The sequence below is a fragment of the Emydura macquarii genome, unplaced genomic scaffold, assembly GCF_026122565.2.
Source record: "Emydura macquarii macquarii isolate MOO-44397 ecotype Brisbane River unplaced genomic scaffold, CSIRO-AGI_Emac_v2 contig_2325, whole genome shotgun sequence".
Taxonomy (NCBI): domain Eukaryota; kingdom Metazoa; phylum Chordata; order Testudines; family Chelidae; genus Emydura; species Emydura macquarii.
Window position 1 is genome coordinate 80097 of NW_027132462.1, and position 11361 is coordinate 91457.

At 46.0% G+C, this 11361-nt stretch overlaps 1 protein-coding gene across 1 annotated transcript; it reads right to left on the minus strand.

Moving 5' to 3' along the window:
• Nucleotides 1-1959: 1959 nt before the first annotated feature.
• On the minus strand, nucleotides 1960-2895 carry LOC137161594 (olfactory receptor 51G2-like). Its single transcript, XM_067560975.1, has one exon. It carries the CDS (start codon nucleotides 2893-2895, stop codon nucleotides 1960-1962), a length of 936 nt encoding a protein of 311 aa, XP_067417076.1.
• Nucleotides 2896-11361: the final 8466 nt, after the last annotated feature.

The following is an 11361-nucleotide window of genomic DNA, read 5'->3' on the forward strand; positions in this document are numbered from 1 at the left end:
CTGCACCATCCAATGGGATGAGAAAAACTGTTTGCTTCAAATCTTATTTCACTTGGTAAAGTTTAGGAATAAGACGGCATGTTTATTTTTTATTTCATTTGCATTCAATATTGACATTTATTTCTCATGACTTGTGATCACTTTAAATCCGTCTTGCTGTAGTTAATAAACTTGTTTCAGTGCTTTATCCTAACCAGTGTGTTTGTGTAAAAGTGTGTGGGAAACTTGAAACAACAAAGCTTGTGCATAATTATTATCCTTTGCTATACAAATGGATTTACATGATCTTGTTTTGTACAATGAATGGACTGGACAGTACAAGATGCACATTTCTGGGCTGAGAGATGTGGCAGGTGTTGCCCTGTGTCTAGTTCATGAGAGGCTGGGAGAGCATTCACACAATGTTGCATGCTGAGGGCTATGAGTGACCAGAACCTGGAGGGTTGTGTTGTTCATCAGCAAGGCAGTGCAAAAGCCACCCTGAGGTGGAGAATGAAGGGGACACAGCCATTCAAAGAGGCCAAATTATATGCTGGAATATGTCACATTGCGCTATACAGACACCCCTCCCCCCACACACACACACAGGTACACACAGAGCCAACCCAAGGTCCCTGTAGCCCCCAAGCTCTAGAGAGGGCGTGCCTAGCCAAGGGCTCCTACCCTGTGCTATACTCCAACTGCTAGTCCCAGGGCTTCTCTTTCACTGCACAGGGCTTCTCCTGGGGCCAGGTCAGATCCCCTTCCAGGAATCTCCCCTGGCTGCACAAAGCTCCACTCCTCGTTCCTGCCCCCATCTTCCCAGCCTGCAGAGAAAGGGGTCACTGTACGGGGAGCTCCCTTCTCCTACTGAGTCATTTTCCTTAAGGAAAACCCTGCATATCATCTACATTCAGAGCTGGATGGCCGGAGAGTGGCGCATGCCACCCTTTGCACCAGGAGGGGTGGCTACCAGAGGGGGCTAAAGCAAATTTTGAGGTGCCTATGTGCCCTGAAACGCCTCTCAGTGCCACCCCTAACTGATTTTTTGCTCTGGTGGAAATTCTGCAAAATTGAAAAAAAAAATGGCTTAGGCTGAACCAAATCTTAAATTTTTCTATATTTCTAGTGACTCCATTTCAGGTTTGGTCAAGGGGGCGGGATATGAATCTGCGCCTTCCCACAACCCACATGAGTACTCTACTTACTGACCTAAAGATTATGCTGGGTGACAAGAGACAGCCCCACCACCTGCTCCCTCACCTCTGACCATTTTTGTGAATGGCCAAAACAATTTTGTCAAACTCCTGAATCGTTTTGGGTCAGCTGAACCTGCATTTTCCAGCAAATGAACAATCTGTCTGAAAAATTTCACCTAGCTTTGGTGTGAACCTGGTTCTTTCTTCAGAGAGGACTAAATGGACTTCAAACACAGGGGAGAAGTTGCTTAAGAGTTTTTCCAGTTACTGAAAGATGTTTGTAAACTGTCATCAGACAATGTAAATAAATGCCATTTGAGGTGTAACTATTCCTAGATTTTAAGGCCAGAAGAGAACACTGTGATTATCTAGTCGCACAGTCCCTAGAAACTCACCCAGCAGTTTCAACATCAAACCCAGTCTTCTGGCTGAACTAGGAAAATGCAACAGGAGCACAAAAAGGTGAAGAGTTTTCATCACTTTAAATTCTAGGTCGTGACTCTGTGCTCCTATCCAGTGGCTGGGAAATGGAAGGAGGGTCTTGTGGATAAAGCAGGACACCAGGATTTAGGCAACACACAAATAATTCCAAACTCTGGCACACACTCCCTGTGTGATCTGGGACCTTGACCAGCAGAGCAGTGCACAATCACAGGACCTCCCAGCTGGTCAGGCTGGATTCTCGCTGTCCCAGAGCTTCCCCCTGTGCTGTGGAGACTGGGGATAGAAGAAGCCCGTTACAGGGGTTTGATTCTCTGGAGCTGGGTGATGAACTGACCCTTCACTTGACGAATACCCTGATTATCCTCACACGAATTGCTTGTGTTTTCACGCTGTAAACGATTGGGTTAATCATGGGTGGGATCAGCAAATAGATGTTGCCCAGGATAATCGAAAGTATTGGAGAAGAGTTCTTTACGAATCTATATATCACACCTGAGGCAATGTCTGGTGTGTAGAAGAGAAGGACGACACAGACATGGGAGACACAGGTATTCAGGGCTTTGAAGCGCTTCCCACGGCATGCAGTGCTCAGCACTGATTTAAGGATCATCACATAGGATAGGAGGATGAGCAGCAAGTCCAACCCCTGTGAAGAGACTATTAAAAAGAAGCCATAGAATATGTTGATTCTGAAATCTGAACAAGCCATTGTCATGACCTCCTGGTGCAGGCAGAAGGAATGGGAGAGGATGCTATCCTTACAGTATTGATGCTGTTTCAGGAAAATGGGGAGTGCTAATATTAGGGTTACCCCTCTTAGCAGACATACCAGTCCCATCTTAGCAATTCTCGGAGGGGTTAAAATTGAAGCATATCGCAGCGGGATACAAATCGCAACAAAGCGGTCAAAGGCCATGGACAAGAGCACAGAGGATTCAATTAATGTAAACAAGTGGATGAAGAACAACTGGGCAAAACAGGCATCATGGCTGATCTCCCTAGAGTGAAACCAGTATATGCCCAGTGTCGTTGGTAGGGTGGATAAAGATAAGCCAAGGTCTGTAACAGCCAACATGGAAAGGAAAATGTACATGGGCTCATGGAGGGTTGGATCTGTTTTTATAATTAATAGAATGAGTGAATTTCCTAATATGGAAATAACGTACATGAAGCAGAAGGGGATGGAAATCCAGACATGGACGTCTTCCAGCCCTGGTATTCCAGTGAGAAGGAACACTGTGGGTTTTAATTTGGTGTCATTGACAGCCGGCATGGTATCCTGAGTGGGTCCAAGGAGTTTTGAACTTTACTTCCTGAAAGGAAAAGTAACAGGAGACTAGGTAGTATTGAAGGAGATGCCATTGTGCTCTCAGTGCATGTCTAGAGTCTTCCAGAAGGTCAAGGAAGATCAACAAAAACATACTCTTGTATTTACACATGATGATTACCTGTTCTGTTCATTCTCTCTGAAGAATCTGTCATTGGCCCTGTGGAAGACAGGATACCAAGGCTGTTTTAAGACCCCTGACTGAAATAACTATCAATTTAAGCACATTAATTGCGTGGTTTTGTGGCCCCTAGTTATGCCACTCTGAGCAAAATGTCAAACAAAAATTGTTCAAAATTGAAACCTGCTTTTAATGCATTCCCTTTTGCTAATATTGTAACCATATTCCTTAAAAGCTTAGAAAATTTTAAATCTTGTCACAGAATTTAATTTAAAATTGATATATGTAATAATATAATAGTAATTTATACCTTAGATAAATATATTTAATTTAAGAAGATATGAATTTTGATTTTATTGTTTGCTTTTAAAATTTTCGGAATCATTTTATTTTAGTTCACAAAATTTTTCGTAGGTCCTGAAATTTTCGTAGGCCCTAGGCACTTTGCCTATTGTGCCCAATGGATAATACGGCCCTGGGCCATTGGTCTGACCCTGTGTGGCCGTTCCTATATTTTTACATACACCACCGACAGGGAATGCCAGACTGGATCAGACCTGTAGTGCATTTAGCCCATTTTCCTGTGGCTAAGAATAGAAGTTTTAGAGGAAGGTAGAAGAAGCTGTACAATAGACAGCTGTGAGATAACCTGCTGCCAGAGGAAAATTCCTCGTGACAGAAATATGTTATGGTGTAAATCAGGAAGGTTTATGACCCTCTCAAGCTATTTTAAAAATCCCTCACTACTGTAATTGGATTTTCTGGTTCCCCAGATCAACCTCCAGTCCCTCTTTGAGTCCTACTAACATCTTGGTCTCATTGATATCTTTTCGCTGTGAGTTCCATAGCCTGCTTGAGCACTGCGTGATTTTACAACTGTGACCTTGCGAGTGCATGGGGAACATGAGCATTGCATTTATCTGTCCTGCACTGATGCTATTTATAAATGTGTTTTATTGTCTCGTTATATTTTTTTTATTTTCTCTATTCCCAAAAGCCCAAATTACACCTCTTTCTACTACCTATTTGTAGTACGCAGGAAAAATTCTAAGGGCTAGGTTCTGAATTCAGAAACTTTGAGTAAAAAAACATCACTCCAGATTAACGTGTAAATTTGATGAGAATCGGGCTCTATTAACTTTCACTTACCAAATACTCTCAGTGATACATTGTGCCCCAAAGAATCCCTCCAAAACAAGCTGAATGATTTGCCCGGCCAGTGTGGACTGGATCCAGACATGTGAACCATCCTAAAAGCTTCTCTTTATCCTCACAGGACCCATATCCTCTCCTCATGTGAGGGGTCTGTAGATCTTTGGCAAGTTCCAAGCTAACACAATGAGTTACTTCAGCTGGGCGGGGGAGGGATTGGAGCCCAGGTGGTGAATAGTGCAAACAGCAGTGTGACAGGTGCTGAGCAAGAACTGCTTAGTCTGCCCTCTGTCATGCCAGCTCCAGTTTAGGGAGGTAAATTAGAACTGGATGCATAGAAACCTGCGCCTAGTTAGAGAACCAGAGACAGCTGCCCTGGGAAATTGTGAACACATTCCTGCAGCACATACAGGAGTCAGCTGGAGGCATTTTGCCTGCAAGCTGGTTCCTGACTTTACTGAAGGCATGAAAAATGCTGAATTTAGCCCCAGGAGGAAAAGGTCTCGTGAATTTGGAGCCTTGAAAACAATACTCTGGTGTCTTTTTCACAAGCCTGAAGGATCCCCTGAGACACGGCATGGGTGAATATTTCAGATGAGAAAAATACTGACATAACCCCATAAAATCTCTGCCCTGAGGAATGTATGTACAACTGTCCCATTAATGGCCAGCAGAGCTGTCTAACAAATGATCCCAAAGAGTGCCGGGTTTAACGTCTGTGTCCCAGTGGCTCACTGTGTCAGCCAGCGGCCAGGGGCTCCTGCATGTGGCAGCTGTATTTACCTAACACTGATGATCCAGAATTCCCAGCTCTCACTGCTCGTTGTTGCTGTGTAGTGGCCGCCGAAGCCCCACACGGTATGTGTGGGAGCAAAAAGAGGAGCAGCACAGCACAGCACAGGTGCCTTGGCATCTGCCACTGCGTGTGTGACATTCTCACTGGAGAGAAACCGTCACTGATCCCCCCCTAGGGGGACAGGGGAGACAGGGGCTCCTCACCCCTGCAGAGGAAGAGGTGTGGGGAGCTTGGGGTGGCTCGGAGGCTGTAGGGACCACGGGTGACTGGGAAGACTGAGAAGATGCTGGCTCCCAGTGGAATCGGGGCAGCCTGGGATGGGGAAGGAGATTTTAGACGGGGTCAGATACGATCGGAGACGGAACCAGCTGAGGAGAAAAGATCAATGGTTCTTTCCACTGGGGAAATGCTTGAAGTTGCGTAATGAACATTTAACAACCATTAAAAAAAGTGGAAAAAAATGAGTAAAGGTTGTGACACCCAGGCTGTAATTCTGTGGCTCGCCAAGGGAAGGAGGCCCTGAGACCTGCCCAGACACACTCAGGGCCAGGAAAGCTCCCAGCAGTGACCTGGGACCAACAATCAGAAGAAAAATTGAATTTCAGCAGTGCTGCCCGCCTGTCCGTCTACACCTCCCTAATCACCCCCACAGCCCTTTGCCCTGCCACACAATGATCTCACTCACCCAGGACCAACACCAGGTGCCGGACACACCACTGACAGCTCGTACCAATATCTACACAGCCTGGATTAAATTCTGGGCTTGGTTGCACCGGGGAAAAGGGAGGATGGAGGAGGAGCAGCCTGCGCAGCCTGTTCGGGGGTGAAGGGAATCCCAGCAGCAGCTCAGAGTGTGTAGGGAAGGAGAGAGGGGCAGACCCGAGGGGAGGGAGAGAGGACGTGGAGACTAAAAGGAGCCAGCACGAGTAACTCTTCCTCAAAATGGCACAAAACCTTAGCGTATTCCTGCCAGTTAGAAACCCAGACAAAGTTGCCACGAAGCTGTTGTGGGATTGGTCACAGGAGGAGGGATGGCCTGGCCCCGGAGGTTGCAGGAGGCCTAGTTACATCTCTTTGGTGTGTGAATTACGCAGGATGTCCATTCTGCATTTCACTGTTTTAGGACTCCGTGCCATTGCGATCTGGATACTGCACATCCTGCACCCCCCACACACACACTGTGTGTGCCTGGATCTCCCGCAGTGGGATTTCCAACATTGCCTGCTTTCCTCTAAGTCAAAAGCATGCTTTTATTTTTACTACATTTTGGTGTTTCTCATCCTCTATGGAACCAGAGATGCAGGGGAACAGACAGAGCAGACTCTCGCCCCCCCGAAATTTTTTGCTCTGATTGTTTTGACCATCTAAACTATGAGTTTAAGATTTCAGCTACTCTCCTGTCAGTCCTTCTCTGGTCCAGTTGAGCTCACCCATCCTCAGACATCACAGGACGACTCCAGTTGAAGTCACTCGAGGATCAAGGCCAGTGAAAATCAGCCCTTTTGTTTAAGTCCCTAAATGTGGATTTGAGGTGAAATCCTGGCACTGATGGGAGTTTTGCCATTGATGTGAATGGGATGAAGATTTCACCCTTAGTGTGGAACTTTAGGCTCCCTGCTGTGAAGATCCTGGCTTCAGATTCTGCAGCAGCGAGAGCTATTCTGTTAGGGTGCTGAAAAAGTCTGAAAGAAGACCCCCAGTTTATGTGGCTTCCTGAGCTCAAGCATAAATGATGGGATTTGAAAACACAGGGGCCCTGATTTTGCTCTCAGTGACGCCAGCATCAATCTGCAGTGAGCCACTGAAGGCAGAATGTGAGGGCAGAATCTGGCCAATCTGTAAAGCCCTGTGTGACCCATTTGTGTTGTGAAATCTCAGCTATCACACATACCCACTGCCGAGTCTTTGGCTACATGTATTAACCTGGCAGTGAAGTTGCTGAATTGGCATATTTGAGCGAACCAGAGAAAAATAATCACACAGACCAAAAAAAGGAAGATACTGAGACAGTTAGAAGGAGACAGGAAGAGACAAGGAAATGATCTTAAAAGAAATATTTGTCTCAATGACTTACAATAAATCTTTAACTCCCTATTTAAATCCCATGGAGTTTCTGACAATACTAAACAGTTCCAGTCTCTGAGCTGGAGAATTCCTGCCCAGATTGTTCTTCATTTGAACTCTTCCTGAGCCCTTAGCACTAAGTACATTGGAAAAACAGGCAACTCACCAAAATCCCTGCAGCAGAGAGAGGAAATCTCCGTCCTGCGACCTGAAAATCAGTGTATGATTCTCACATCTGAAAGTCACAGTGCTGGGCAGGGACCTTTATGAAGCCCCTGTGCAGTCCCTGCGGAGTCTCAGGTCGGCCAGGACTCTGGAAGGATTGCCTGCACTCCGTGAGCAGTGGGAAGAGCCGAAAATAGACCCTGGAGAATTTTAGTGTAAGAGCCTCCCCTGGGAGTGAAGAAATGATTCACCGATAACAGAGGCTCAGATTGTCAGGGCAAACTGAGACTTGCAGACTTGCTAGAGTTGTCCTGCACTGCTAAAACCCCAGAGAGAAAAGAAGAGCCAAGGGTTAGATGTGCTCATTTATCTATCAGCATTTCTGTGCTGCTGCTCATTGTCATAGAATCTGAGCATCTGCTGCTACTCCCGGCTGATGAGCCCTGGGCTGAATCCGTGAGACCGTGATGTGTACGTGGACAGGATCTTGTGCATCCTCATTTCAATCGTAGGATTTCCACTCTGTGTAACAGTCCCTCCCATCCGATAGCCTCTCTGACAGAGAGCAGTACAGATTGCCCCAACTTAGTCATTAACGGCTCATGGTGCAATATCCTGCCATGGGGAAGCACATTCCCTGTAGTCTGTGGACTGACGGCCTTTGTCTTTTTAGCCCAGCTACAGTGAGTGCACAGGCTGTCACTGGTGTAGGGAGGCTGCAGATAATTGTTCAGAGGTGAGTTTGGTGCCCATTGTCCATCCACATTCAAATGGATTTCTTTGTTCAGAAAAGCTGTTTACCTGCCATATTTGCTATTCTCTCTGCACATCGGGATGGTTTGTTCCTGCACCCTCTGTATGATTTCTTTAAAATACAGCTAGCTCTCCTGGATTCCTTTCCCCCTCATATGAGCCTCCCAGGGGATCCTGTTCATCAGTTCCCTGAGGGAGTCAAAGTCTGCTTTTCTGAAGTCCATGGTCCGTATCCTGCTGTTCTCCTTTCTTCCTTTTGTCAGGATCCTGATCTCTACCATCTCATGGTCACTGCTGCCCAGGTTACCATTCACTTCTACTTCCCCTATCAAATCTTCCCGATTAGTCAGGCATGATTTCCCTTTAACTAAACCATGTTGACTCTGATAATTCTGTTCTTTACTACAGTTTCACACAATTTGCCTGGTACCAATGTTGGGCTGCGTGGTATGTAATTATCAGGATCACCTCTGGAGCATTTTTTAAAAATTGCAATCACATTAACAATCCCAAAGTCATTTGGCACAAAAATTGATTTAAATGATAAGTTACATACCACAGTCAGTGGTTCTACAATTTTATGTTTGAATGAAACTTCAGAACTCTTGGGTGAATCCCATACGGTCCTGTGCCCACGTATTACTGTTTAATTTGCCAATCTCTTGATGATAAGTGCTAGATAAGAGCTAGGTTTGATTATTAAGCCCTGGATGAGGGATCCCTGGGCCTGAGTCTCTTGTTATGACTCCTGTGTGTGCATAACATTTATAGAACTATCTTTTAGGACGCACAAGTAAACCCATTCTTTCCCCTCAGATCTTCTTTTAGTTATGATTTCTCGGGTTAGAGGGGACCAAATATGTTGTGTTGGTCATCTGGATTTCCAAGAACTTGAAAAGATTGCAGCCTCTCAGCCCTTATTCAATTGCTTGTCATCAAAGAATAGCCTGGGAAATCCTCTGCAACTAGTAGCTCCTCTATCCTTGTGTTATTAGCTGACTGGTTCCCCTTAAGGTCTGTGTTGTCAATCTGCAGTCTTTATCCTGAGTGGTACAGTGCTTGGAATAAGGATATATGATAATCCTTCCCCGGCCTCTCACGCTCTAGTACACTGGTTTTCAACCTTTTTTCATTTCCAGATGGCTACAAAATTTCAAATGATGGTGTGAATAAAACACATAGTCTGCAGATCCCAAGGGGTCCGAGTATCGCAGGTTGAAAACCAGTGGTCTAGGACAGAGTAACCCCAGCCCCTGTTACAGTGCTACAATGAGTTAAATATCAGGATATCACCAGTATGGCTAATCTTAGTTCAGGAGCAGACTCCTGGAAAACACGCAGGAAGCGAAACAATAGCTAAAGAAAAGCCATCTCTCACTAAACACTTCAGGGATGTTAAGAGACAACCTCTGAAATTTAGGCTGTAAAGATCCAATTTCCAGGCTCCAGGCAAGTTACACAGCTTGTTCTGCCACTGCTTGGAGTCTGTCCAGAGGAGGGGCAGCTGGTGCTGAAGAGCTCCTCAGACTAAGAGACACACAGACGCCGCTGGGGAAGTCAGAAAATGTTCAGCCTGCCTGTGTCCCCTTCAGAGTGGGAGGGCTTGAGAGACACGTACGGGCTGTTGTTTAAAACTCTTTTATTCTCTCATGTGATGCTTTATTCCTACTGTTCAGATTAAACAAAAGTTTGGCTCAGGAAGGCTGGATGGTCACTCTTCTCAACACAGGTCACAGACTCCCAAAGAAAAGAGCCATAGATGTCAAACACAGTTGGACCTGCTGGGCAAGCCCTGATGATCCACAGTGTGCTGTAGCCCAGGGTCCAGTCTGAGCGTGGGAGAATGGTGGGATTCCACCCCAGGAGAGGGAAAGGGACGAGGCTGACACCTGGCATTTGGAGACCAGAGAAGGGACAGAGATGCAGGATGCCCTGTAACTGTGAGGAGCATCTATAGAGCAGAAATGCTGGAGCCCTCATCCAGTCTGGAAAGAGAATGATTCCATGAGCCTTATATGACCTGTTACCACATAGCAACACAGTTCTGAATTCCTGCGTTCACAATCCAGTCAGAGAATAAAAAAATTGAAAATGGATTTGTTGGTTAAATTTCCAGGAGCAAATATAGCTGAGATGTTTTGGGAACTACGCACTGATATTCTATGGGCTCTTCTGCAACCCAGCGCATCCTGCACCTCTGGAAATAGGACCCATTAAGAAATCCTGAATTGGGGCACTGGGGTTTTCACACTCCGATCTCCCTTTGAATCTAGGGTTTCTGTGTACGTGGAATGATCCCCAATGGACCATGGGCACATGGAATGGAGGGTTTCCCAGCTACCTAGTGCAGCCTGCCCACCAGCCCCTGTTGCTGACTCACACCCACAGCCTAGGAGCTTCTATATTGGACCCAAACAACCCCCACCCCCGGTCAGCTAGTCCTAAACTTTGTGATGTTGGAAATTTGGATCCAGGGTCTCAGGTCTGTCTCCATCACTAGAGCAGGTCTACTTGTTCCTGGACCAGGTGGGGGATCAGGGTCAGACTCAGGGACTGCCCAGCAACACACTCAGGATCCTTTGCTCTCTTACAGCACATCCAGATTCCTCCTCTGAATGCAGAGCTGTGGGAGGAGCCCAGAACCTTTTGTAAAAGGAAATTGTGCTAATGACAGTCATCATCAAGGGGTGTTGGAAAGACCTCAGGTTCTCCAGCTAATGGCCCAAATCAGCCTTAGAGGGCACACGGAGCTGACATCTATCAAAAGCACTGAGCTATGGCCCCAATTATTGTAGCATGCGAGCTCCTCACAGCCTTTAATCTGTTAACAATACAACACCCTGTGCGGTCAGGCAGTGCTATTTACACCACTGTACAAATTCAGAAATGCACAGAGCCCACGGCCAGACGGCAGCGTTGTGAGGCTCTCGTCTGACAGCCTGTATAGCACCGGCCAGAGAACGGCCCCAAAATAATGTCTAGAGCAGAGCTTTTAGAAAATCAGCCAGTGTTGATTTAAAAATTATCAGTGATGGAGACTCCACCACGAGACTTGGTAAATTTTTCTCACTATTCTCACTGTTCAAAATTTACGCTTTATTTCCAGTTTCCAGCCATTAGATTGTGTTATAACTTTCTCTGCTAGATTGAAGGGCCCTTTGTTAAACCTTTGCTCCTGGTGCAGGTAGTTACAGCCTGTGATCAAGTCACCCCTGAACCTCTTTGTTCAGCTAAATAGATGGAGCACCTTGCGTCTATCACTGTAAGGTTGGTTTTCTGATCCTTTCATCATTCTTGTGGCTCTTCTCTGACCCCTCTCCAATGTATCAACATCCTTCTTGCAGTGTAGACGCCAGAACTG

Coding starts and splice junctions, on each gene's coding strand:
- LOC137161594 (XM_067560975.1), bottom strand. CDS start 2,895: ATGCCGGCTGTCAATGACACCAAATTAAAACCCACAGTGTTCCTTCTC.